Genomic DNA, 26,082 nt, shown 5'->3' with positions numbered 1-26,082 from the left:
GAGGCCACCGCCTGCAGGGGCGAGGGGAGGGGAGGCCACCGCCTGCAGGGACGAGGGGGGGGAGGCCACCGCCTGCAGGGCCTCACCATCCGTCCCTCCGCCCGCTAGGTACGGGGCCCTCACCTTTGGCAATGTCCTGAAGTCCATCCCAGCCTCCTTTGGCGCCCGGTGCCCCACCCATGGTGCGGAAGATTGCAGTGCGAAGGGCGGCGCAGGTGAATGGCCGTCCTGGGGGCTCCGCATGCAGCCCCCGGCCCCGCCCGGCGAGCGCCGGGCCTGTGGGGCTCTCCCAGCCCCGCTTCTCCCCCCCGGACGCAGCCCCCCCCCAGGACGCAGCCCCCCCGCCCCGCCCCGCGAGGACCCGGGCCCGGGGGCCTCTCTGAGCGCCTCGTCTTCCCGCAGGTGCTCTATAATAACAAGGGCTATCACAGCATGCCCACCTACCTCAACAGCCTCAACAACGCCATCCTGCGTGCCAACCTGCCAAGAGCAAGGGCAACCCGGCAGCCTATGGTGAGCCCCGGCCGGGCGGGCGGGGGTGGCGCGGGCGGAGGCGGGTCCAGGGGCGACGGGGCAGGGCGGGCAGAGGGGAGCCCCGAGGTGGGGCCGGCGTGGGAGGAGCTGAGGGTCTGAGGCTGTTCTCTGTGTGTGCAGGCATCACGGTCACCAACCACCCCATGAATAAGACGAGCGCCAGCCTCTCCCTGGATTACCTGTACGCGGGGCGGGGCGGGGGCGGGCTGTCTGTGGGGTGGGATGGGGCGGGGCGGGGCTGTAAGTAGGGCGGGGCCGTACGTGGAGCGGGGCGGGGGCCGGTTTGCCCCAGGGTCCCAGCCGCCCCGTGGGGCTCAGCGCCACCCCCCCTCCAGGCTGCAAGGCACTGACGTCGTCATTGCCATCTTCATCATCGTGGCCATGTCCTTCGTGCCGGCCAGCTTTGTGGTCTTCCTGGTGGCCGAAAAGTCCACCAAGGCCAAGCACCTACAGTTTGTCAGCGGCTGCAACCCCGTCACCTACTGGCTGGCCAACTACGTGTGGGACATGGTACGTTCCCCGGCACCCCCGTCCCCCTTCCCCACCCCCCGCCCCCGCCCCCATCCCTCAGCTGCCACCCCTGTCTTGGCAGCTCAACTACCTGGTCCCGGCTACCTGCTGTGTCATCATCCTGTTTGTTTTCGACCTTCCGGCCTACACCTCACCCACCAACTTTCCGGCTGTGCTCTCCTTGTTCCTGCTCTATGGGTAAGGGGCAGGCCGGCGAGGTGGGAGGGGGCGGCCGGGCCGGGGCGGGGCGCGCGGGCCGGCCGGGGCTGCCCAGTGAACGCTGCCCGCCGGCCCACAGGTGGTCCATTACGCCCATCATGTACCCGGCCTCCTTCTGGTTTGAGGTCCCCAGCTCGGCTTACGTGTTCCTCATCGTCATCAACCTCTTCATCGGCATCACGGCCACCGTGGCCACTTTCCTGCTGCAGCTCTTTGAGCACGACAAGGTCGGTGCGCGGGGGTGGGGGTGGGGTGGGGGGCGCGAGGGGGGGCACGGGGCCGGGAGCGGCGCGGAGCCGCCCGGCTGGCGGTGCTGAGGCCGTCCCGGCTCCCAGGACCTGAAGGCCGTCAACAGCTACCTAAAGAGCTGCTTCCTCATCTTCCCCAACTACAACCTGGGCCACGGGCTCATGGAGATGGCCTACAACGAGTACATCAACGAGTACTACGCCAAGATCGGTGGGTGCGGGGTGCGGGGTGCGGGGTGCGGGCGGCGCGGGGGCCCCCGGCGCTCCCCCTCGCCCGCACCCGGAGCCGCTGACCTGGGGACGCCCGGGTGCGGCCCCGCGCAGACCCTGAGCCAGCTGCCCCGCAGGCCAGTTTGACAAGATGAAGTCCCCGTTCGAGTGGGACATTGTCACGCGAGGGCTGGTGGCCATGACCGTGGAGGGTGTGGTGGGCTTCCTTCTCACAATCATGTGCCAGTACAACTTCTTGCGGCAGCCACCGTGAGTGGGGGCGGGGGCGGGGGGGCCGCGAGGGGGGGGGTGCCGGGTGGGGGAGCCGCGAGCGGGGTGCCGGGCGCCCCCGCGTGGCACACAGGGAGGGCTGAGTGGGCACTGGCAGGGATGGGTGGTAGGGGGCACCCTGGCCGACCCTGCCCCCCTCCCTGTAGACGCACGCCCGTGTCCACCAAGCCTGTGGAGGACGACGTGGACGTGGCCACTGAGCGGCAGCGAGTGCTTCGTGGGGACGCCGACAACGACATGGTCAAGATCGAGAACCTCACCAAGGTGGGGCCCGAGGCTGTGGGGGCGCGGCCGGGGCGGGGCGCAGGTGGGGCGCGGGCACGGCGGGGGGCGGGGCGTGGGGATGGGCGGGGCCAGGGCGGGGCGCGGGGATGGGCGGGGCGGGGCCAGGGCGGGGCGCGGGGATGGGCGGGGCGCGGGGGGCGGGGATGGGGGCCCAGACGAGCGGGCAGGCTGGGCCGTGGCGGGGCCGGCCTTCCCCCCCCCCCCGCCCCGCCCCCCGGCCCCGCACTGAGGGGCCGGCTCCCCGGCCAGGTGTACAAGTCCCGGAAGATCGGCCGCATCCTGGCCGTGGACCGCCTGTGCCTGGGCGTGCGGCCCGGCGAGTGCTTCGGCCCTCCTGGGCGTCAACGGCGCGGGCAAGACGAGCACCTTCAAGATGCTGACGGGGGACGAGAGCACGACGGGGGGCGAGGCCTTCGTCAACGGGCACAGGTGCGGGGAGGGGGAGGGAGGGGCGGGAGGCGCGGGCGGCGGGGCGCCGGCCCCCGGTGCTGACGGCCCTGTGTCCCCAGCGTGCTGAAGGAGCTGCTCCAGGTGCAGCAGAGCCTAGGCTACTGCCCGCAGTTCGACGCCCTGTTCGACGAGCTCACGGCCCGCGAGCACCTGCAGCTGTACACGCGCCTGCGCGGCATCCCCTGGAAAGACGAGGAGCGGGTGCGGGGGGCGGGGCCGGCGGCGCGGGGGCGGGATCGGGGGCGGGGCCTGGAGGACGAGGCGCTGGGGGCGGGGCCGGCGGCGAGGCGGGCCTGCACAGCTTGTGCGCGGGGAGGACCAGGCGCTGGGGGCGGGGCCTGGGGGCGGGGCCGGCGGCGCGGGGGGGCGGGGGCGGGATCGGGGGCGGGGCCTGGAGGATGAGGCGCGGGGGCGGGATCGGGGGGCGGGGCCTGGAGGATGAGGCGCGGGGGGCGGGGCCTGGGGGCGGGGCCGGCGGCGAGGCGGGCCTGCACAGCTTGTGCGCGGGGAGGACGATGCGCTGGGGGCGGGGCCTGGGGGCGGGGGCCGGCGGCGAGGCGGGCCTGCACAGCTTTTGCGCGGGGGAGGACGAGGCGCTGGGGGCGGGGCCTGGGGGCGGGGCCGGCGGCGAGGGGCGGGGCCGGCGGCGAGGGGCGGGGCCTGGGGGCGGGGCCGGCGGCGAGGCGGGCCTGCACAGCTCGTGCGTGGGGAGGACGAGGCGCTGGGGGCGGAGGAGCGGGGCGGGGCCGGGCGCGCCCCCCGCGGGGCCCCGGGTGAGCCCCCAGCCACGCCTGCCTGCCGTCGGCCCCGCCAGGTGGTGAAGTGGGCCCTGGAGAAGCTGGAGCTGACCAAGTACGCCGACAAGCCCGCGGGCACCTACAGCGGCGGGGAACAAGCGGAAGCTGTCCACGGCCATCGCGCTCATCGGGTACCCCGCCTTCATCTTCCTGGTAAGCCTGGTCGGGGGAGGGTGCCCCCCCCGCAGCCCTCCCGGCGGGCCACGCCAGGGGGCAGCCCGGCGGCGACTGACCGGCCCCTCCCCAGGACGAGCCCACCACCGGCATGGACCCCAAGGCGCGGCGCTTCCTGTGGAACCTCATCCTGGACCTCATCAAAACGGGGGCGCTCGGTGGTGCTGACGTCGCACAGGTGGCTCCCCCTCCCCCTCCCCCCCTCCCCGCCGCGTCCCCTGCAGCCCCCTCCGGTGCCAGCCTCTGTCTGCCCGTCTAGCATGGAGGAGTGCGAGGCCCTGTGCACGCGGCTAGCCATCATGGTGAACGGACGTCTGCGCTGCCTGGGCAGCATCCAGCACCTGAAGAACAGGTGAGGGGCCGGGGCCTCGGTAGGGTGGGGGGGGGGGCCGCACAGGGCTCCTGGCCACGGGTGTGTGCCGCCAGGTTCGGAGACGGCTACATGATCACGGTGAGGACCAAGTGCAGCCAGAACGTCAAGGACGTGGTGTGCTTCTTCAACCGGAACTTCCCGGAGGCCCTGCTCAAGGTGGGCGGGGCTGCCTCTGGGGCGCGGGCGGGGGGGGGGGGCAGGGGCTCTGACATCCCCGATGCCCACCTCGCCCCTCCCCAGGAGCGGCACCACACCAAGGTGCAGTACCAGCTCAAGTCGGAGCACGTGTCACTGGCCCAGGTCTTCAGCAAGATGGAGCAGGTGGTGGGCGTGCTGGGGATCGAGGACTACTCCGTCAGCCAGACCACCCTGGACAACGTGAGTCATCGGAGTGGGGTGGTGGGGGCGGGAGCTGTCCTCCTCCTCTGCCCTCGCTGCCCATCTGTCCCCTCCCCCCCACCCGCTGCCGCTCCTCAGGTGTTTGTGAACTTCGCGAAGAAGCAGAGTGACAACCTGGAGCAGCAGGAGTCGGAGCCTCCCTCTGCCCTGCGCTCCCCTCTGGGCCGCCTGCTGAGCCTGCTGAGGCCCCGGCCAGCCCCCACGGAGCTCCGGGCGCTGGTGACAGACGAGCCCGAGGACCTGGACACAGAGGACGAGGGCCTCATCAGCTTCGAGGAGGAGCGGGTAAGCGGGCCACGCTGCTGCCGTGGGGCCTGACCGGGCGGGGGTCCCCGCTGCCGTGGGGCCTGACCGGGTGGAGCCCCCGCAGAAAGACAGGTGGGAAGAACTGGCCAGGACATTCGTACCTGCTGCCCACCGGCTGGAGACGGAGGAGGACTTGCAGTAGCCGAGGCCTGTAGCGGTCAGGGGAAGCAGGTTGGGAAGAGAAGAGGCCAGACGCAGAGCTCAGAAATGCTGGGAGCTTGGCGGATCAGAGCTGGGGGGAGGAGGGGACCCGGTTCTGTGGACATCGGAGACACGGGGACCGAGTGGCCACGCGCGAGGCCACCGGAGGAGCCAGGGGCTATGACAGCGCTGGGTGGAGAGGTCTGGCGTCCAGGCCAGGGGCCCGACTGCGTGCGCCCCCACCCCCACCCCCACCCCCCGCGGAGGCGAGGTGTCGTCTGGTGGCCCACCCCGCTTGCCGTCCCCCAGGCCCAGCTCTCCTTCAACACGGACACGCTCTGCTGACGGATGCGACGGGGAGGGGAGCCGGGCGGCGGCGGAGGCCCCGCTCGCTCCCCGCGCACACCTGCCCGGCCCCGGAGAGGAACGCTCGGAGCGAGCGCTCGAGACCAGGGGCTTCGCGCCCTCCAGCCCAGCGCCGTCCTCCGCCCCGCCCCGCGGTTCCTGCCGACGTCCTCCCTCCTCGTGCCAAAGGCCGGCCCAGCCCTGGGCCGCACACACCCTCACCCCGCTTTGCCTTAAAGCCTCGGGGCCTAGCCTGGCCCCCGTCCTGCCCAGCTCCGCCCACCGTCCGAGGGCAACGTGGGCCGCCCCGGGCAGACGCCCGCCCCCTCTCCCGAGTCCCGAGGCTGGCCAGGCCCGGAGGGCCCACACCCGGAGGCCCACACCGGAGGCCCACACCCGGAGGCCCACACCCGGAGGCCCACACCGGCTTCCTGCGCTGACGGCGGATGCAGGAGCCTTGCGGTCGGAGCCGGAGCGGCAGGCAGCGGGGCGGGCCAGCTCACGTGGCTGAACAAGAAGGGATCCCCCCCCCCCACGCCCCCGCCGGGCAGCCGGGGATGGGGCTGCGGTGCCCCTGTAGAGTAGCAGGAATGGAGACACGGGCCCTGCCGCTCAGGGGCGGGGCCCATCCCCTCTCCTCCCCCTCCAGCCGTCCCCCGCTCTCCCCTCCAGCTTGGCCCCCTGCCCGCCACCCATCTGGGAGCCGGACCTGTATATAGCGCACAGATGTTTGTTTTCAATAAATAAGCAAAAAAGCCCACGGGCCTGTGTAGGGGCTGCGGTGCAGATGGCCCACCGAGGCGGGCAGTCGTTGCCGTTGTCCAGGGCAGGTGTGGGAGGTGAGGGTAACGCTGAGGCCAGTAATCCCTGCCGCCCCCTCCCCTGCCCTCTCCTCCCCCCTGACCCCCACCTGCCCTGCACGGGGCAGAGGCCCCAGCAGGCGGATGGAAGCCCTGCCTGCCATGTTTAACACACAGCATGGTGTGCGGGGCTGGAGGCACACTGGGGCCTAGCCTGTGCGCACTGCCGCCCCTGCCCAGCCTTCAGACCTTCAGCCCAGCCCGCCTCTCCTCTACCCTCCCAGACCCTCCTCTCCCCTCCCCGGCCTGTTCTCCCCTCCCCTCCCAGGCCCTCCTCCCCTCTCCCCTCCCAGGCCCTGCTCTCTCCTCCCCTCCCAGGCCCTCCTCTCCTTTCCTCTCCCCTCCTCTCCCCTCCTCTCCCCTCCCAGGCCCGGCTGGTGCTGGGCTTGCCCAAGCCGGGCTGTCTCCACCTCCTGGAGGACCAGGCGAGACTTCCAGGAGGAGGTCACCTCCAGGCTGGCGCTGGTGTCCACGACGAGGGAGGCAGTGTGCGTGGGCCCCAGAAGGCCCAGGGCTTGAGCAGGGCCTGGGGAGGGCCAGCTCCACACTGCTGGGTCTGTGGAGGTGGAGGTTCCTGGCCAAGGCATGTATGTCCCAGGAGGGGCAGGATCCGCTGGGGGCCGCCTTGCGGGAGGGGCGGTGTGAGGATCCGCTGGGGGGACCCGCCTTGCGGGAGGGGCAGGTGTGAGGATCTGCTGGGGGGACCCGCCTCAGGGGAGGGGCGGTGTGAGGATCCGCTGGGGGACCTGCCCCAGGGGAGGGGCGGTGTGAGGATCCGCTGGGGGGACCTGCCTCGTGGTGGGGTGTGAGGATCCGCTGGGGGGACCCGCCTTGCGGGAGGGGCAGGTGTGAGGATCCGCTGGGGGGACCTGCCTCAGGGGAGGGGCAGGCATAGGCCTGCTGGCCCCCGCCCTGTCGTGGCCCCCCGCCCTGTCGTGGCCCCCGCCCCGTCGTGGCCTCCTGCGCTGAGGCCTTCATCCCGCAGTGGCGCGCTCAGAGGACCCCGAGCCTCCGCACAGCTGCAGGGGAGCCAGCCAGACGCTGCGGAGCCAGGCGGGGCCGACCCCTGCCCCAGCGGCCCGGAGGGCGCCCACCAGCGAGGGGCTTCACCACCCTGCGGACTCGGTGACGATGCTCCGGAGGCGGCCTCTCACCAGCCGTGTGTGTGCGTGCGTGTGTGTGTGCACGTGGGTCTCGAACGCGGGGCCTGGTGCTGGCCCTGAGCTTTTGTACTCAGGCTAGTGCTCCATTACTTGAGCCACAGCGCCACTCTGGCTTTTGGGGTGGCAACTGGAGATCAGAATCCCCTCGACACTGCTGCCCGGCTGGCTTGGAGGGCAAGCCTCCGATCTCAGCCTCCCGAGTGGAGAGGGATAGGGCCCTGGGCCCCTGCTGCCTGCAGGAAAGGTCCACCGCCCGCCCTGCCGCCCGGGGCAGGGAGGGAAGAACAGCCGACTGAAACGATTCCATTCTTCACACTCCCTCTTATTGAAAAGACATCAGTGTTTAATCACTCAGGACGGTCGCTTCCACTTCCGCTCTGTGTGGCTAGCCTGTCACTTGAGTCACACCGCCAGCCCTTCGCTGCCCTGGTTAGTTTTTGAGGTAGGCGCTCACACTTTTTTTTTTTTTTTTTTTGGGCCAGTCCTGGGCCTTGGACTCAGGCCTGAGCACTGTCCCTGACTTCTTCCCGCTCAAGGCTAGCACTCTGCCACTTGAGCCACAGCGCCGCTTCTGGCCGTTTTCTGTATATGTGGTGCTGGGGAATCGAACCTAGGGCCTCGTGTATCCGAGGCAGGCACTCTTGCCACTAGGCTATATCCCCAGCCCAGGCGCTCACACTTTTGCCCGGGCGGGTGTTTGGACTCCAGCTCACTGTCCTAGGCTGGGGAGATAGGGGCACAGGCCGCAGCCACACCCATGCCGAGATGGAGTCTGTGGGAGTAGAGGCCAGAGCCGCCAGCGCGACCCACGTGGCCTGAGACACAGCCTGTGGAGCCTTCGGGGCCGCCTGTGCTCTCTTCCCCTGTCCCGACCGTTGGTGTTTGCTTCCTCTGCCCCATGTGCCCGCCTCACCGCCTTGGGCCTGGGATCGGGAACAGGCGGAGTTCCTCCCAGTCCTGGAGGCTGAAGTCCAGGCGAGGCCCGGTGAGGACGCCCTCCGAGTAGGGAGCCAGGTGGACTCCGGAGCTGATGCAGGGCCCCGCAGGGCCCCGCGGAGGGCGGCGAAGGCTCCGCCTGAGGGCCCACCGCAGGCCGTCCCCTCCCTTTGCCCTGGGGTGAGGGTGTGGGCTGGTCCCCCTGGGCAGCGATCTTCGGGGGTGGGAGCCCCAGCTGGGTCTGCCCACTGCTGGATTGGGGTGTCACTGCCGCTCCGAGCTTTCCACCAAGAACTCAGACACCCCTGTGCAAACATCAAGACCAGACTGTCGAGGCCATGGATCCAGTTTATTTTTTGTGCCATCCCTAAGGCTTGAACTTGGGGCTGAGCTGCCCCTGAGGTTTTGTGCTCAAGGCCAGCACTTGACCACTTGAGCCACAGCACCATTTCTGGCCTTTTCTGAATAGTTTAATTGGAGATGAGTCTCACAGACTTTCCTGCCCAGGCTTTGACCGTGAGCCTCACATCTCAGCCTCCTGAGTGGATAGGGTTACAGGTAAGGGCACCGGTGCCTGGCTCCCAGTTGTTTTTTCCTTTTGCCAGTCCTGGGCCTTGAACTCAGGGCCTGAGCACTGTCTCTGGCTTCTTTTTGCTCAAGGCTAGCACTCTGCCTCTTGAGCCACAGCGCCACTTCTGGCCTTTTCTACACACGTGGTGCTGAGGAATCGAACCCAGGGCCTCATGCATGCTAGGCAAGCACCTAGTGCTATGCCACATTCCCAGCCCCGAGTTCTGTGTTTTATTTTGACAATCAATTTCCCAGCTACTCAGAAAATGCAGTGTGTGGCAAGACAGACGGCAAGAGCAGGACCTGTGCCCACCCACAGGGCTCCCGTGTGTGGGTTCCTGTGGGCAGCGGCTCAGGACCGTGAGCAATGGCAGCTTCCGGTTTCCTCCCTCCCTTGCAGCAGCTGGAGGAGGGAGGGGGCAGGGGCCCTGGGCTTCTCATCGTGGTGGTGTCTCTCAGGGACACAAGAAGCCAGTGGGCTGGGAGAAGCAGCCCCAAGGTTGGCCTCTGGGGCTGAGGCAGGGGTGGTGGGGAGGAGGAAGGCTCGGGGAATGCTGGAGCCACGCGTACAGCCGTGGCGGGGTGCAGGAACCGGCCTGGCAGACCGGGCAAGGCAGGGAGCCCGGGGCCTCCGCGGTGGGCTGGTAGGGAGCCCGGGGCCGCCCGGGGCCTCCGCCACGGGCTCGGGCTCTGCCCGGAGCCGGGCGGGTGAGCAGGTAAGTGGGCGGGCGTGGCGCCACCCTCGTCAGGACGGGGCGGAGGCGGCACCGCCCCACCCCTGGCCTGGGCACACAGGGTCCCCGCCAGCACCGAGTGCCGGGTCCCGGGCGGGCAGAGATACATCAGGTCACTCTGAAAGGAACATGGAGATGGGACTCCAGGGGGCAGAGAGGCCCCGCAGCAGGGACAGGGACACCCTGGAGGCGGTGGGCTGGCCAGGCCCTCTGCTGGTGGCTTCTGAGCCCTCCTGGGACTGCCGAATTGTCCAGGTTCAGGGTAGGAACCCTGCGTGAGGCCAGCCCTGCACCACCGGCCCCCCCCAGCCAGGCTTACCCGCCCGCCAGCCCTGGGGCATGGGCCCTGCCCCGCGGGGCTGGGGACAGAAGGATGCAGCTCTGCGCTGGACCCCCAGCCATGTCCTGACACAGACAGGGCGGGCCAGCCACTGGCCGCCCGCCCCTGCTGGGCCTTCCGGCCTCCAGAGGGGCAGGTCCTGGGCTGGGACCACTCTGGCCGGTGCTCTGGACCAGGGGCTGCCCCTCCCCTCCCGGCCGGCCTGGGCCCCCCCGCTTGCCCCCCTCCCGTCGGCACCAGGACACCCGTGCTCTCACGCAGACCCACTGCCAGCCGCGGGGCTCAGCCACCGTGGTCAGTTGTGCTGGGATCCCCTGGCTCGGGACCTTGGCAGAGAACCAGCCCCGAGCTCACCCTGCTCAGGGCGGGCCCTGGCACCAGAGGGCGGGGCACCCAGAGACTTAAAAGAGCCCGAAGTCCCGCCCAGCGCCTGGCTGGGACACCGCCTCAGCTCCCACCATGGCCGAAACTACCAAGCTCCAGCTGTTTGTGAAGGTTCTGGCAGGCTGGCCGGCTGGGCAGGGGGCCGGGCGGGAGGGGCGGCTGGGCCGGGGAGGGGTGGGTGGTGGTATTCTAAGCCTCTGCTTTCTGGGGCCGGTGGAGGGGCTTCCCTTTTTCCCAGGCGGTAGGCTGGGGGGGTGGGCAGCCCCCAGAGGCTGAAGAGAGCGGGTAGCTCTCCCTGGAGCAAGCACCCCCAGTGGGGTGGGGCCCCCGTCCCGCCCCAGCCTCGATGGCTGGCCCAGGCTTGCTAGGTGAGTGTCCCTGGGTAGGGAGGTGGCGTCCAGGCAGCGAAGAACAGGGCCCCCCCCACCCTGAGACGTGGCCCCAGCTGGCACTCAGACCTGGCTGGGGGGGGGGTCAGGCCTTGCCCGGTGCCCCACACTGGGAGCTGAGGAGCGGCTGGGCTGGCCGGCCCACCCCACCTCTGCCACCCGCCCAGGAATCTGGAGCCTTCTAGAGGTCTGCTTCTGCCCGGGTCCTAGGCCTCCTCCCGCCCTCTGGGATCCCCGTGCCCCTGCCCGCGGCCCACGCGCCGAGTCAAGGGCCCTCTGGAGCGGGAGGGGCCGTGCCCCGCAGTGCCGGGCCCTGGGGCAGCGGGAGGCAGGGACCCACCCTGCCCGGTGGCAGGGTTCCCGGGTCTGCCCCGGTCCAACCCGGCTGCGCCCACCCAGGCCAGCGAGGATGGCGAGAGCGTGGGGCACTGCCCGTCCTGCCAGCGGCTCTTCATGGTCCTGCTCCTGAAGGGGGTGCCCTTCACCCCTCACCACGGTGGACACGCGAAGGTGAGCGCCCGCCCCCGGGCTCCCCCCCCCCCGCCGGGCCCCTCCCCCGCCCCCGGGCTCCCCCCCACCCCGGGGTCTCCCCCCCCCCCGCCCCCGGCCCCTCCCCCCAGCCTCCCTCGGCTTGGGCTCACAGGGCACTGGACGTGCTGAAGGACTTCGCGCCGGGCTCGCAGCTGCCCCATCCTCCTCTACGACGGCGAGGCCAAGACGGACACGCTGCAGACCGAGGAGTTCCTGGAGGAGACGCTGGGGCCGCCCGAGTAAGGGCCCGAGGGTGCGGGAGGGAGGGCTGGAGGCCCCAGGGACCCACTCCAGTCCTCCCCTGACCCCCTCCGCAGCTTCCCCCAGCCTGGCACCCCCGCTACAGGGAGTCCCACACTGCCGGCAACGACGTCTTCCACAAGTTCTCCGTGTTCATCAAGAACCCGGTGCCCGCACAGGACGACGGTGAGGCCTGGCAGTGGCGGGGGTGGGGGGGGAGCCCCTGGGCCGGTCCTCACCGTGCCCCTGCCCCCAGCCCTGTACCAGCAGCTGCTGCGCGCCCTCACCCGGCTGGACGGCTACCTGCGCACCCCGCTGGAGCACGAGCTGGCGCGGGAGCCGCAGCTGCGCGAGTCCCGGCGCCGCTTCCTGGACGGGGACCAGCTCACGCTGGCCGACTGCGGCCTGCTGCCCAAGCTGCACATCGTGGACGTGAGCCGGGCTCGGGCGCGGGGGGGGGGGGGGGTGGGGCGGGGCGGGGGCCGCCGAGGCCCTGACCACGCCCCCCGCTCGCGCCTGCAGACCGTGTGCGCGCACTTCCGCCAGGCGCCCATCCCCGCGGAGCTGCGCGGCCTGCGGCGCTACCTGGACGGCGCGGCGCAGGAGAAGGAGTTCAAGTACACGTGCCCGCACCGCGCGGAGATCCTGGAGGCCTACCGGCCGGCCGTTGCGCGCCCGCTAGCGCCCCTCCCCACCCCCCCACCCGACGGCAGCCCCATAAAGGCATCTCGGTCCCCAGTGAGTGTCCTGAGCATCTGAGTGTCACCACCCCTGACGCGGGGGGGCCCCCTGCACGTGACAGCCCAGGGTGATGGGGAGGGGGGGAGGGCGTGGGGCGGGACGGCTCATTCTCCCACGGGGGCGGCACTTGGGCCCAGTGCCTCCTAAGTCACCCGGTGCAGGGGCGGCATGGACCCGGGGGACTGGATCAGGCTCCCAAACCAGTCAAGCCAGGGCGGGGTGCCCGGTGTGGCCAGTGGGTGGGGAGAAGAGAGCCACAAGTCCAACCTCTGGTTCCAGGCATTCCTCGGCCCCAACCCCAGCCTGTGCCCGGCCCCATCTCCAGTGGGGGCTCTCCACGGCCTCGCACACTTGAGGCCTTTCCAGTGGGCATCTGCCCGGGACTCCAAAGAGCGTACTTGAGTGGGCGTGAGTGGCCCGTGCCCTGTGGGGGCGGGGCCTGGAAGGGAAGGACAGACTTCCAAGCCTTAGGAGCCCCGGCTCCACCCGGGCAGGCTCCTCTCAGCTCCTAGGCTGGCCACGCAGCGGGGCAGCTGGACGGGGCTAAGAGGTCCGGCCTCTTCCAGGGGGCCCATGTCCAGAGCCGGTCAAAAGGGGGTCTCTGGGCCCCTCTGGGCCTACTCCCACAAGCCAGAGTCTGGCCAGCATCTCCACCCCAGGGAGCCATTTATTTGATAGGAATGAGACCCGAGGGGCAGCCTTGGCCCTGCCCAGTAGGACTGGCCAGTGGAGGTAGAGTCTCTGGTGCTGGGGTCTTAGGCTTCTCTCCTCTCACAGACTCCTAACAAGGTCACACCGTCAGAGATCATCAAAGTTGACTCCACCAGCTGGTTTCTTCCTAGGCGGGAAGAGGGAGCAATGCACTGGGGGTACAGGGGAAGGGACAGGGGTCCAGGCTGGCAGGGCAGATGGGCAATACCTCTTGAAGCCAGGGTTGATGAGGGACTCCCCGGGACACCGTCTCCTGACCCCAGGTCCAGAGCCACCTCTCTGTGGATCAGAATCTGGGAGAAAACAGGTAGGGTCTTGTTCTCCTTGAAGCCCAAGCTCCAGGGAGACAGCTCTGGAGGAATGAGGGCAGACTCTACCTGGCAGGAAGAACTGAGGTCCTGCTGTTCGAGGGCTCTTCCTGGGGCTGGCAGCTGTCTCTTCTACAACTTGGGAGAAAGCTAGTGGGCATCCTACCCAGTGCCAGAAGAGACCAGGGCACGAGCAGGGACCTTAGTGAGGTACAGGTGCCGAAGCCCACTCTACCTGCAAGCTGCCTTTCCAGACTGCACACAACGTTCTGCCAGGCCCAGAGTCAGCATCTGCAACCTGGTGGCTGCCTCTGGCCCTGGAACCTTGGCAAGGTCAAAGGCCAGTGGTGAAGGCCCCCCGAAAGGGTCAGGGATGCTCTGTCCTCTTGCAGGCTTACAGTCACTGTGTGCTGCCGGCAGGCTGCTCTGGAGGAGGAGAAACACGAGTGGGGTGGCCTGATCCCCCTCTCCACACCCATCCGTCCTCCCTGCTTGGGGCTCACCTGAGCCGGGAGGTGATGTCCTCAGTCCCGCTCAGGCCGAGCTGGGCTTTCTGAAGGGCAGAGACTTGTCACGGGATGCCTGGGTCCCTAGGCCCACACAGACACCCAATCCTGCCCGACCCAGGAAACCCCCCGGATCCCAGCCTAACTTTAGGACCACAGTTACAAGTCGGGGCAAGAAGAGCCCATCCGAGAATCTCCGGGGGCCCGTGGGGCGTACTGGGCGCCCAGACCGCTCAGGAGCTGTGACGCACAAGGGCGGCCAGGCTGTCCTGGGAGAGGCAGGTGCTCCAGAGCTCGGCCGCGTCCGTCACGCTGGGGGAGGGGCGTGGGGGGAGGGCGTGGGGGGAGGGAGGGGGAGGGGCCGTCAGCGCGCGCGCGGCAGCCCCGCTCCGCACCCCCTCCCCGGGCCCCACTTACTGGAGGCTGAAGCCGCCGCGGGCCCCGTCCCCGCTGCCCCCCTGCTCGCAGTAGCACACGAAGCGAGGCGGTCGGGAGCCGGGCGGCCACGTGCAGAGCAGCGACGGCGGCGGCCCCGTGGCCATCCCGCAGGAGGGGGCCTGGCCGGAGAGGTGGACGCCGCGCGGGAGGCGGGCCCGGCTCGGACTCGGCGCGCCAGGGCCGAGAACAGACCCCGGGGCCGGGGTCGCGGGCGGGACTTCCTGTGCAGGGGCTGGACCGGAGTGGGCGGGGCGGTGCTGGGGGCGGGACTTCCTGTGTCGGGGACCTGGACCGGGAGCGGGAGGTGCCGTGTTGGGGGCGGGACTTCCTGTGTCGGGGCTGGACCGGGAGCGGGAGGTGCCGTGCTAGGGGCGGGACTTCCTGTGTCGGGGCTGGACCGGGAGCGGGAGGTGCCGTGCTGGGGGCGGGACTTCCTGTGTCGGGGACCTGGACCGGGAGCGGGAGGTGCCGTGCTGGGGGCGGGACTTCCTGTGTCGGGGGCTGGACCGGGAGTGGGCGGGGCGGTGCTGGGGGCGGGACTGCTAGACGAGGGCGGGCCCGTCGTGGGCGGGGCGCGCGGGGCGTGGAGGGAAGGTGCGGGGCGCGGCCGGCCGGGGCTCTGGGTCTGGCCCCCGGGTCTCGCAGAGGTCGGCCCCCGGGCGTCCCCGGCCCAGCGCCCGCAGCGCCCGCAGCGCCCGGCCTCCCTGCCCGCCGCGGGGCACGCCCGTCGGCCCGCGGTCCCCGCGCAGGGCAGCCTCGCCCGCCTCTCCGCGCGCGCCCTCAGCGCCCCAGCCTCGGCCGCAGAGCTTCCTCAGGCCAAAGGGCAGGACGCCCCGCGAGGTGCCGTGGAGGGCGCGACCGGGGTCAGTCACGCCCGCCCCGCGGCCCCGAGACGGGACCTCCCGGCGCCCCGGCCCGCCCTCGCCCCGCGGCCCGCAGGCCGGCGTCCGGCCCCGGGAGCGCGCGGTCTGCCGCGAGGAGGACAAGGCCGCAGCGCACCAGCGGAAAGCCCGGCCAGCCCGGCCGGGGCGCCGTGGCCGGGGGCTGTTTGAGCCACCACGTGGGGACGAGAGAGGGAGCCCGCCACGCCTGGAGGAGCCCCGGAGGGGCCTGGGGGCGGGCTCCGGCTGACCCCGGGCGTCGCGGGGGCAGCGGCGATGGGGCGGGCGGGCGTCCAGCCATGCTCGCATCCCAGTGCACCCAGCCGAGCCTGCTGCGGTTGCCCCGCTCCCCTCCCCGCCTCGCTGCAGCGGCCCCGCTCCCCCGGCTCCCCACGCAGAGCCTCCTCACCAGCGCCATCAGTCCTGCGCTCAAGCGTCGTGTTGTCCGCCTGGAGGCCTGGCTCACGTGGTAGAGCATAACCTGTGAGCCAGAAGGCCACACCGGCGCTCAGGACTCTGAGTTCAAGCCCCAGTACAAACACAGAGAACAAAGAAAGAAGGGACAACATTTCTCCTCAGCGAGGCCTTCCCTGGTCACTACAGAATATGTCTACACTCTGCCAGACTCCTCGTTCCTCGCTTCTGTTTCCTGACCTATTCTCCCCGAAGTGCATTTCAGCTCCGTGGAGGTCGCAGTCTCTCCAGTGGCCTGTGCTGGCGCTCTAAGGGGACTCCCCTCCCTCCAGCTGTGCCTAGCCATTTGCTGCTAGCCAATGCAAGTCGCTCTTGAGTTGCTCACCGTGACACAGAGCAGCCAGGAAGACCTCTGACTGGCTAGGCACCCAGGCCTGCAAGGCCCGTGAAGGAGCTTGGGGTAGACCTCGCCAAAGTTCCCAGGAGATCACAAACCCCTGAAATTCCTTTGCTACTGGGCCCCACTCCTGGACCATAAGAGACTTGGAGATAACCCAGCTATTGTTCTAGGTAGCTAAGTTCTGGGGTAATTCGTTACCCAGCAGAAGATTTTTTTAAAAAAAAAATCATGGGCTGGGAATGTGGCCTAGTGGTAGAGTGCTTGCCTTATATACATGAAGCCCTGGGTTCGATTCCTTAGCACCACATATATAGAAAAAGCCAGAAGCGGCACTGTGGCCCAAGTGGCAGCAAAAAGAAGCTGTTTAGGCCCTGAATCCAAGCCCAGGACTAGCAAAAGAAAACCCAAGTGATTCATGTGTTTGCCCTGCTGATCACTCATGAGACTACCGGTAGCAAGGGTTCCTATTTCATTTTCAGGCCTCATCTGTGTCTCCAGCATTTAAACAGTGCCTGGCATGCAGCTACCCAATAAATATTGTAAGCTGGGCATCACAGCAAACGCCTACTGTTCCAGCCACTCAGGAGGCTGAGTGAGGCAGGAGCATTGCTTGAATCCAGAAGTTGAGACCAACCTGAGAAGCATAGTGAGACCCTGAGTCTTTAAAATAATACTATATGCTAGGTGCTGATGACTCACACCTGTAATCCTAGCTCTAGCTCAAAAGTAAAATACAGGCTGGGGGTATGACATTTATATCTTGGGTTCAGTCTTCAGTCTAAATAAACAGATAGATGATGGATAGATAGATACATAGATATGGATGGATGAAAGACAGGGAGTCCTGGGAAGATAAAGTGTCTGCTTTTCATGTGTAAAGGCCACAATTAGTGCTGACGCTGCAGGTGGAGCTATCAGGGTAAGCAGAAAGCCCCAGCTACAATGCGTCCATCCATCTTGGTGAGTTGGGACCCACAGGGTGATTCTGAGCAGAAAGGGAAAGATCTCTGCAATGTGATCTGCAGGATTCGGGGAGGAGAACTGGCAGAGGACTGCCCCCTTGTGGATAGCGACGGGCATGGGAAAGCCTGGGCTGAACAGAGGTGGGTGGGGTAATGGCTACTGCTGGACCCTCAAGGATTCACTTGTTCCACCCCCAGAAGAAAGGGAAGGGTATCCCTGAAACTGGAGGGCAGCCACATGTTCCCATTTCAGACCCATGTCGTGGAACAGAACCCCAGGACGCTGAGTGCTGGGCCAGTCGGAAGGAAGTCCATCCTCTTGGCCGCTCTCCTTAAATCCCTGCTGCTGCCCTTGGAGGCTCTCTCTCTCTCTCTCTCTCTCTCTCTCTCTCTCTGCCTCTCTTGGCCCATGTGGAGCCGGAGTGGCAGATAGAGGGGCCCCTGCAGCTCCTGCAGCTTCTTTCAGCAGGACTGTGGCTCTCTGGGCCTCTCTGCCCTGCCCAGGTCCACAGGTTAGGAACAGGGCACCACTGGGCAGGACACTGCAGTTGTAGTGTTTACAGTCCGGCTGGTGCCAGCCACGATGGGGACATGGAGGGGGTGCCGGGGAGTGGGGAGTGGGGCAAATCATCCCTGCCACCGCTCAGCTGGGGCCCCAACCAAGAAAACAGTCCGTGAAAACAAATGGTTCATTGGCTTATTTACTAGGTGCTAGGATTTGAACTCAGGGCCAAGTGCTCTAGCACCGGTGCCACGCTCACGCCAAGTTTCTAGAAATAAAACACCATTTGTTGTGTCTAGCCCACTCATTCTCCACTCTTGGTGGGGCTTGAGGTGGACATGGGGAGGCACTCAGCCCTGCAGCAGCCAGGCAGGACGTAGGCACCAGGCAGGGGTGCACACCCAGGGTGTGAAGGGGGTGTGAGCTGCGTCATTGTGAGGGTCGACTGGGCTCCCAGGCCACGCAGACCTGCTGGACGCTGAAGGTGCAGCAGCGGACAGCAGACAGCAGCGGCCACGCCTGTCAAGCTGGGGTCCCAGAGTCCAGGACAGAGGTAGCGCTGGGGCAAGGGAGGGGGTCTGGGCAGCTGACCCAGGGCCACACCCCTGGCCCTGGCTCCCGGGTGCACCAGGACCCACGCTGGCTCGCGGGTGCACCAGCCACCCCCCCCCTGCGCCCCGGCTCCCTGCATGCACTAGGGCCCCCCTGGCTCCCGGTGTGTACCAGCCCCCACCCGCCCTGACTCCCGGGGTGCACCAGGCCCCCCCCCCTCCCGGCGGGCACCAGGGCCACCCCCCAACCCTACCCCCCGCTCCCGGCGTGCACCAGGCGCCCCTCCCCCGCCCTGACTCCCGGCGTGCACCAGTCCCCCCCCCCCCCCCCCCGCCCTGACTCCCGGGTGCCCCAGGGCCGGCCGGGGAAAGCGCTTTTGGACGCCCTCTCTCGGGCAGAGCCGGGCCTCAGCCCCTCCAGGCCCAACGCCTGCCTAGGGCTGGCACAGCGGACTGAGTGGGAACCAGGCCGTGGGTGCCCAGGGCTGGGTCGTTCCCGAAGGTGGCCCCGCCCCGCCCCCACTCTCCCCTCCCCGGAAGAAGCGCACAGCCGCTGGCTTTCGCAGACCATTTATTGTGCTTGGGGGGCACCGCGGAGAAAGCGGGCTTCTTTGGGGAAGGCAGCACTCGACGGCGCTCCGGGGCTGAGTCCGCCACTGCAAGACAGGGGGGCGGGTGGAGCTCCGGGCGCCCCTTACCCCGCCCCCGCCGGGGAAGGCCACGCCCCAAGGCAAGCCACACCCCCGCGAGGCCACGCCCTAACAGTAAGCCACACCCACCAGCAAAGCCACGCCCCAATGGCAAGCCACACCCACCAGCGAGGCAACGCCTCCGCGCCACAAGGCCACACCCACCCACGAAGCCACGCCTCCGCGCCACAAGCCACACCCGCCAGCGAGGCTGGGCTCCTATGCCCAGTCCCTCCCACACGCAAGGCCGCGCCCCGGTGCCACCCGGTGCGGCCACGCCCTTCCAGCCAGCCAGGAGGGCGCGGGGAGCCCGGGCTGCCCACGGTCCTCCTCCTCCCTGCCCGACACACTCACCTAGGCCAGCGCTCCCGCACACTCGTCTGTGGAGAGAGGGCCTCAGGCACCACCTCTTCCCCTGCCCCGCCCTCCCCGGAGAACCCGCCGGGGCACCTTCTTGCCCGCCCTTGGCCCAGACGGTCCAAGGCGGCCCCTGGAGCTTCGGTTCCGACCCTGGGGTCAGCAGAGTGACCCTCAGGTCCCGGCCCCGTCGGTGGAGGTCAGGAGTCCCCAGACCCGCAGCCCTGAGCTGGGGAGGGGGCTGCACTCACCGGACTTGGGCAGCAGGGCGCCCTGGCTGGGGTTCAGGCCCAACTCATTTGCCAGCTGCTGCATCTTCTGTGCACCTTCGGGAAACAGCTCCGGGGTGCGGGCTGAGGGCCGTGAAGGCAGAGGGACAGGGCGGAGGGTGGGGAGGGACTGAGCAGCGTCCACAGCCCCTGCCACGGGCCCCGGGAGGCAGGAAGAGGGCTAGGGAGAGTCGGGAGTGCCGCCCCTCTGCTCACCCACCGTAGAGCTGCAGCCAGACGTTCTTCACATCTGCCTTCTGTGTCTGGAAGTACATCACGGCAAAGTGCTTGTAGTCCGTGAAGGGTATTCGAATATCGGTCTGGGCCATGGCTGAGAGGGCGTGAGAGTAGCTGAGCCCTGCCCGAGAAGCCCTACCCCAGTGGCCAGTGGGTGGCTTGGGGCGGGCGCCCCTCCCTCCCCGTTAACCCCTCAGCTGCCCACCCGCGCCCTGCCCTCACCTGGATTGCTGAACTGTCCGTCCATGGCACCCTTGGTGAAGGTTGTGTCCATCTTCTGGCACTCACCCTCGGGCCTGGGAGGAGCCCCACCTGAGCAGCGGTCCTGGGGGGGCCCCGGCCACGGGCCTGCCTCGTCCTCTCCAGCCACGGCCCGCCCTGAGGACGGGGCCTCCCCCCGTCCCTCCCCCCGTCCCCCCGCAGCTTGATGACTGGTGGAACGTGCAGCTGAGTAGAAGCGGGTGCTCGCTCGGTGCCCACATCCGGGAGAGTCTCCCCTTCCAGATGCACCCACCAGACCCCGCTCCCCACACCCAGCCTCCCAGTGGGCCTTTCAGTTCCGCCTGCGTCCCTGGGCGGCGGAGGTCACCTGGCTTTCATCCGGGCCTCCGCAGCCCGGCTTCCCTCCTGTGTCACACCAGCGGCTTTGATCCGGTCTCCCCCCGGCCCTGTGCCACGCTGAACCCAAGGCGAGGCTCATGGGTCACTTACGTGGGGTACCCAAACTTGACGGCCAGGTTGCCATTGGCCAGGGGGGCCACCACGGCGATGGGCATCTTCATGTCGTCCTTGGAGTCCTGGAAGCCCTGGTCATCTGACACAGCCCCAACAATGTACCAGGTACCCTGGAACTGCAGAGCAGGCCGGGAGCCCGGGAGATGCCCCTGTGCCCCGCTTCCAGGCCCGCCCCGTCCTGCTCCCACACGGCCACTGCCTGGCAGAGCCCAGCCCCGGAGGTCCCTGCACCGTGGGGCTGCGGGCAGCGGTGGCCGACCCAGAGCGAAGGCTGGACGGGGGGCTGCAGGTCCCCTCCGCCCACCCAAGGTCAGGGGGCTCTTTCACGAGGCCTGTGTCCAGGGCGGCGTGGGCCGGAGCCTGGGACCGGGAGGAGAGCGGGGCAGGGTGAGGCGGGGCAGGCGCACCTGCTCGGCGTCGAAGTCGTCCTGGATGGGGACCTCGGCCTGGCCCGGAGCCGCCTCTAGCAGGGCCAGGAGGGAGCTGAGCAGCAGAGCCTGCCACTTCATGACGGTCCTGGGGTACTGGATCCGGCGGGAGCGGAGGCAGCCACCTTCTAGTGGCTTTTATGCCCCTAAGATGCCCGGGGGTGCTGGCTGGGGGCCTGGGGACCGCCCACTGTCACAGGCTCCCTAAGATGCCCGGGGGTGCTGGCTGGGCACTGGGGACCGCCCGCTGTCACAGGCTCCCTAAGATGCCCGGGGGTGCTGGCTGCGGGCTGGGCTCCATACTGGATTGTACCTGGTCCAGCTGTGTCTGTCCCCCCGGCCCCGCACGTCCCTGTGCTTCCTGTGGGCAGGTCCAGGAGCTTGGTAGCTGGGGCAAGTGTTCCTGGTGGCCTCTGGGCCGGGGGCTCCTCTGGCCTCCGGAAGCCCTCTGGGGTATCAGTGCACACGGCCCGGGCCCGCTCCTCCAAGGAGGCCACTCGCAGGCCACCCTTGCAGTTCAGCCCTGAGACCTGAGGGCCACCGGTGCCTGGCCCTGCTCGATTTGAACCACGAGGAACAGGGACAAGGACCTGAGCGGGGCCATCTGGTGGGAGTTGGGAAGGGGGAATTGGGCAGTGGCCAGCCAGGGCGGGGACAGGGCTCCGGTGAGGGGCGGGGCAGGGCTGTGTGCCCTGGAGGCCCAGGCGAGGGCCAGGAGGCCGGGGAGCTGCGGGCAGAGGTGTGGGTGGGTAGTAGGGCACTGTGGGCCAGTCTGGGCGGGAGCCACAGGTACCTGAGCACCTTGGAAACAAGTGTCCCTTCTTCTCCCCAACCCTTATCTTGGCCCAATCTGAGTGCGTTAATCCACATCCACACAATTCACGGGGTCCAGCGTTGCCTGGGGCCTTTCCTGCTCAGGGTGGGAGGCAGCGTGGGGGGCGGGGGGAGAGCTGCCCAGGGGATTAGCTGCCGAGTGACTGACTCCTGCCCGCCCACGCCGGCCTGGCTGTGGGGCGGTGACAGCCCTGTGGGGGTGGGGAGCCCCTCCTCAGCCGTCCCGAGTCGGGGGCCACGGCAGCAGCCGACCCTTCGGTGCTCACGCTGGGGCTTTGCAGGCAAAAGCCTGGTGGACAGACACGCGGGAGCCAGGAATGACTTGCTTCAAAGTTTATTCCTCAGAGCCAGGGTCACAGCTGCAGGGGCGGAGGCACCGGGGGCCTGGGGTCTGGAGGGAGGGGCGGAGCGGCAGAGTCCTGATGACCGGGTCACCTAGCCGGAGAGCAGAACCCGGTCAGTGGTGCTGGCAACACTGGCACCCCACAGGGATGGCGCTGCCCCCCCCCCCCCACGGCGGCTGGGGCTCGGGGAACGGCGGTGCAGCAGTGAAGAGTCCTCTGCCCTCCCAGTCATGGCTTCCCTCCCCATGCTGGCCCACGCGGCTTCCAGGGAGGCGTCCCGCCCCGCCCCCTGGCCTACATGTCCCCTAGGAGCCAGAGCCCCCGTTGCTGGAAGGTCATCAAGGGAGACCCCCCCTCCTGCCTTGGGCAGCCCCCCTGCCCCAAGAGCTCTTGGGTACCACCATCTCATGGTTGGGACCAGGTTTTCTGTATTCTTTTTCCTCTTTGCCAGTCCTGGGCCTTGAACTCAGGGCCTGAGCACTGTCCCTGGCTTCTTTTTGCTCAAGGCTAGCTCTCTGCCACCTGAGCCACAGCGCCGCTTCCGGCTTTATCTGTGTATGTGGTGCTGGGGAATCGAACCCAGGGCTTCAGCAAGCTAGGCCAGCCCATTCCCTGGGCTAAGCCCATTCCCAGCCCTGGGGAGCAGGCTTTCTGCAGGTCACTCCTGGACGCCCAGCCTGCTGGGGGGCTCCGTGGGGGGGGCTCTGCTGGGGGGCTCCGTGGGGGGGCTCTGCTGGGGGGCTCCGTGCAGGGGGGTCTCTGCTGGGGGGCTCCGTGCAGGGGGGTCTCTGCTGGGGGGCTCCGTGTGGGAGGGGGCCTCTGTGCTGGGGGGCTCTGCTGGGGGGCTCTGCTGGGGGGCTCCGTGCTGGGGGGCTCCGTGTGGGAGGGGGCCTCTGTGCTGGGGGGCTCTGCTGGGGGCTCCGTGCTGGGGGGCTCTGCTGGGGGGCTCCGTGCTGGGGGTCTCTGCTGGGGGGCTCCGTGGGGGGGGCGCTCTGCTGGGGGGCTCTGTGGGGGGGCTCTGCTGGGGGGCTCCGTGGGGGGGCGCTCTGCTGGGGGGGCTCTGCTGGGGGGCTCCGTGCTGGGGGGCTCTGCTGGGGGGCCCCGTGGGGAGGGCTCTGTGCAATCCTGAGTTTGGTGGTGATAGAAGCTGGTGGGTGTCATGCTTACCTAGCGGAGCTGGCCCTGTGCAGCTCCTACTCGGGCTCATTGATGCACTTATCTGCTGACAAAGAGACCCAGAGGCCGTGGTTGGTGTCCAGGCCGGGGAGGCCTCACCTGGGGCTCCTGTTGCTCCCCTGTGCTGAGGAGCCCCCCCCCCCAGGCCCTAAGAGCCAGGCTCTACCAACTGCTTGGTTGGTGCATAGGGAAGAGGTTTGGCACAAAGATGGCTGCCAGCAGAGGTCATGAGGTTGGGGACACGGAGCCCTCATCCCCTCCCCTCTGGGGGACCCGCCCACAGTGGGGGCCAGGCAGGCCACCCCCTCCCCCAGCCAGAGGCCACTGGCTCCAGTCCCGCTGGCTCTAATCTGACTAAGTCCCCCTCACCGGGCTCGGGCAGGAAGACAATGCTGTCCTCTGTGAAGCCCTGGGACTTGCAAAAGGCAGCAAAGTCCTCCTTCAGCTTGTCCTTTAGGGTCTTGGTGCGGCCTGGCGGAGAAGGAGGGAGGAAGAGGGGAGGAGTGGGCCCACTCCGCCCCCGCCCTGTGTCTTGGGGGCCCTCCCGCCCCTCCTCTGGGCCTGGGGCACCCCGGGGGGGGGACGCTCACTGTAGAGGCTGGCCATGCGGAAGTCCTGGTGGGGGCCCTGGGTGCCCTGGGTGTACAGCACGGCGTACTCGTCGTAGTTGGTCTCCACCACGGACACGGAGTGGATGCTGCCCCAGTCTGAGAAGGTTGGAATGTTCAGTCCTCCACCCGCCCCCCCCCCCGCCCCCCGGGCCAGGGGAAGAGCGCCTGCCCCCGGGGTGCTAGGGGTGCTGGGCCCGCCCTCGGGGTGCTGGGCCTGCCCTCAGGGTGCTAGGGGTGCTGGGCCCGCCCTCGGGGTGCTGGGCCTGCCCTCGGGGTGCTAGGGGTGCTGGGCCCGCCCTCGGGGTGCTAGGGGTGCTGGGCCCGCCCTCGGGGTGCTAGGGGTGCTGGGCCCGCCCTCGGGGTGCTGGGCCCGCCCTCGGGGTGCTGGGCCTGCCCTCGGGGTGCTGGGCCTGCCCTCGGGGTGCTAGGGGTGCTGGGCCCGCCCTCGGGGTGCTGGGCCTGCCCTCGGGGTGCTGGGCCCGCCCTCGGGGTGCTAGGGGTGCTGGGCCCGCCCTCGGGGTGCTAGGGGTGCTGGGCCCGCCCTCGGGGTGCTAGGGGTGCTGGGCCCGCCCTCGGGGTGCTAGGGGTGCTGGGCCCGCCCTTGGGGTGCTGGGCCTGCCCTCGGGGTGCTGGGCCCGCCCTCGGGGCGCTAGGGGTGCTGGGCCCGCCCCCGGGGTGCTGGGCCGCTGGCGGAGGGGCTGGGGCCTCTCTGCTGTCTGGCTGCTTTCCCTGCCCCTTCCGAGCAGGGCGGCCAGCCAGTTCCCCGCCTCCTGCCTGCAGAGCCAGAGCTGGGTCCTCCAAGGACAAATCCGGGGAGAAAGGGCCGGAAGCCCAGGGCGGGCAGGGGGCGGCGGGGCTCCCCGGGGGCCGGTGGGGGAGGCCCTGGGTCCCGAGGCGGAGGCTGCCAGGCGCGGGTGGGGCCCAGGCCTTCCGGAGAGCCCGCCCAGGTGGACAGAGGAAGGACCCGCAGGGCGTGGGTCCCCCCCACCCCACGCGTGCAGGGGGAGGGAGGGGCGGCCGCCCCCAGCCCCAGCCCGCCCCCGGCCCCCGCCCCGCCCCCGGCCCGGCCCCGCTCCCGCCCCGGCCCCGCCCCGCCCCCAGCCCGGCACCGCCCCCATCGCCCCGCCCCCATCCACGCCCCGCCCCCGCCCCCATCGCCCCGCCTCCACCCCCGCCCCGGCCCCGCCCCGCCCCCGGCCCCGCCCCCAGCCCCGCCCCGCCCCCAGCCCCCGCCCCGGCCCGCCCCCAGCCCCGCCCCGCCCCTGCCCCGCCCCCATCGCCCCGCCTCCACCCCCGCCCCGCCTCCACCCCCGCCCCGGCCAGGCCCCGCCCCTGCCCCGGCCCAGCCCCGCTTCTCCCCCCCCCCCCCATGCACTCACGGGGACTGTGGTAGTTGTACCGGCCCGGGCGCTCGGTGGGCTGCAGCTGCATGGCCCGGGTCTCACACTGGTTCTTCCTGTGGACAGACGGCCCCAGGTCAAGGGTCAGCCCCAAGGCCAGCCCCAGGCCGGGACGATGGGGTGGGGGGGCTCTGGGTCACCGGCCCCACCGGAGGAAGGTGGAGGTGAGGTTCAGGCTGCCGTCTGCGGAGGGGGCCACCGTGGTCTTGCACATGGACATCACGTTCTTCTTCTCCAGGAACCAGCTGGCGTTGGAAGCCAGGCCCACGCTGTACCAGGGCCCCAGGAACTGCAGGGGGCACCAGTGCCAGCTGGGCAGAGCCTCCTGCTAGGCACCTGCCCCCCCCCCCCCCCGCCTGGCTCCATTCCTTCCTTTCTGCCTCCCTGGGCCAAGATGCAGACCTGAGGATGCTCCCTGCCCCGCCCGCACCCCGGCCTTTCTTGTGACGCCTCGTCAGGGGGCAGAGGGGGGCTACCAGAGCGCACCCCATTCCTGGAGGGGTCGGGGGCAGGGGCCTGGCGCTAAGCAGCCCCGTGGGCTGTATCTGTGCCGTCCCGCGGCCCGGGGTTGGAGGCCTGGGAAGGGCCGCTCAGGTCGGCCTCGTTGGGCATCCTCTCTTCTGCCCCGGTCCTGGCGCTGCCCTCGACCCTGGGAGTGCTGTGCGGGCCCCGTGGGGACCCACCCCCACCCCCCGGGTAACCCCAGGATGGCTGAACCCAGCCTCCGGGGCCTCACACCGTCTCGGGTCTGGGGTGGGAGCCCTCACCTTGTCCGGCTGGAAATAGGGCTGCAGGGTGTCCTGGTCCTTGGCCTGGGTCTGCGGGACCCCCGAGACCCCCAGGAGAAGCAGGCCCACCCACAGCACGCCCTGAGCGGCCATCCTCTCCACGCAGAGCCGGCGTCCTGGGCTTGGGTTTGGGGCTGCGGGACACCCACGGAAGCCGCGGAGCCGGAGGAGCAGCCGGTGCCGAGGAGACCCCTATTTATGGGCCAGGCTTGGCCTCCACCCAGGGCCGGAGGCTCGTGATGTGGGGGGGGGGGCGGGGAGGGGAGCCAGGCCCAGCGGCAACCTCGTCTCCCACAGACGGCTTATGTAACAGCCTCTCACCCAAACAGGCCTGGGCTCTGCGGTTCTTCCCGGGAGGGCGGGGGTGAGGC

The 26,082-nt window shown here is 69.5% G+C and overlaps 6 protein-coding genes across 7 annotated transcripts in view; 2 read left to right on the top strand and 4 right to left on the bottom strand.

Moving 5' to 3' along the window:
* Abca2 (ATP binding cassette subfamily A member 2) overlaps positions 1-181 on the bottom strand; it is a 13,493-nt gene extending 13,312 nt beyond the window's left edge. The window contains exon 1 of the mRNA XM_048349118.1: positions 124-181. Within this exon, the coding sequence (XP_048205075.1) occupies positions 124-181 (58 nt within the window). The remainder of the gene's footprint in view (positions 1-123) is intronic.
* On the top strand, positions 137-5,635 carry LOC125353418 (ATP-binding cassette sub-family A member 2-like). Its single transcript, XM_048349108.1, has 17 exons — positions 137-215; positions 403-513; positions 655-715; positions 870-1,044; positions 1,127-1,242; positions 1,343-1,490; positions 1,599-1,722; positions 1,859-1,991; positions 2,159-2,276; positions 2,547-2,726; positions 2,817-2,948; positions 3,562-3,896; positions 3,978-4,070; positions 4,145-4,247; positions 4,332-4,469; positions 4,569-4,775; positions 5,247-5,635. Exons 3-17 carry the CDS (start codon positions 678-680, stop codon positions 5,280-5,282), a joined length of 2,076 nt encoding a protein of 691 aa, XP_048205065.1. The 5' UTR covers positions 137-215; positions 403-513; positions 655-677; the 3' UTR covers positions 5,283-5,635.
* A 4,709-nt stretch (positions 5,636-10,344) lies between these two features.
* Positions 10,345-12,188, top strand: Clic3 (chloride intracellular channel 3). The gene is given in 8 exon segments (XM_048349093.1): positions 10,345-10,380; positions 11,058-11,144; positions 11,146-11,168; positions 11,302-11,344; positions 11,346-11,431; positions 11,512-11,615; positions 11,686-11,861; positions 11,952-12,188. Coding segments are annotated over 8 exon segments (792 nt in total).
* Positions 12,189-12,819: 631 nt separating this feature from the next.
* Positions 12,820-14,302, bottom strand: Paxx (PAXX non-homologous end joining factor). The gene is given in 9 exon segments (XM_048346420.1): positions 12,820-13,008; positions 13,090-13,174; positions 13,259-13,327; positions 13,425-13,452; positions 13,454-13,551; positions 13,554-13,615; positions 13,693-13,742; positions 13,947-14,007; positions 14,113-14,302. Coding segments are annotated over 9 exon segments (618 nt in total). The 5' UTR covers positions 14,238-14,302; the 3' UTR covers positions 12,820-12,968.
* A 6,402-nt stretch (positions 14,303-20,704) lies between these two features.
* LOC125353412 (proline-rich protein 2-like) lies at positions 20,705-22,897 on the bottom strand. The gene is made up of 2 exons (XM_048349079.1): positions 22,399-22,897; positions 20,705-21,162 (listed from the first exon to the last, which is right to left on the bottom strand). Exons 1-2 carry the CDS (start codon positions 22,895-22,897, stop codon positions 20,705-20,707), a joined length of 957 nt encoding a protein of 318 aa, XP_048205036.1.
* On the bottom strand, positions 21,711-26,082 carry Ptgds (prostaglandin D2 synthase). 2 transcript variants are annotated; one of them, XM_048346453.1, is made up of 7 exons: positions 25,691-26,082; positions 25,073-25,212; positions 24,903-24,979; positions 23,503-23,619; positions 23,282-23,383; positions 22,904-22,958; positions 21,711-21,827 (listed from the first exon to the last, which is right to left on the bottom strand). In XM_048346453.1, the coding sequence occupies exons 1-6, from the start codon at positions 25,802-25,804 to the stop codon at positions 22,930-22,932; spliced, it is 579 nt and encodes a 192-aa protein (XP_048202410.1). In that variant the 5' UTR covers positions 25,805-26,082; the 3' UTR covers positions 21,711-21,827; positions 22,904-22,929. The 2 variants fall into 2 exon arrangements, with proteins under 2 accessions (XP_048202410.1, XP_048202418.1); XM_048346461.1 differs by having other exon boundaries at positions 22,904-22,955; positions 25,691-26,080.

This window comes from Perognathus longimembris, chromosome 1 (assembly GCF_023159225.1).
Source record: "Perognathus longimembris pacificus isolate PPM17 chromosome 1, ASM2315922v1, whole genome shotgun sequence".
NCBI classification, from domain to species: Eukaryota; Metazoa; Chordata; class Mammalia; order Rodentia; family Heteromyidae; genus Perognathus; species Perognathus longimembris.
This window is presented reverse-complemented; position numbering and strand designations above follow the sequence as displayed.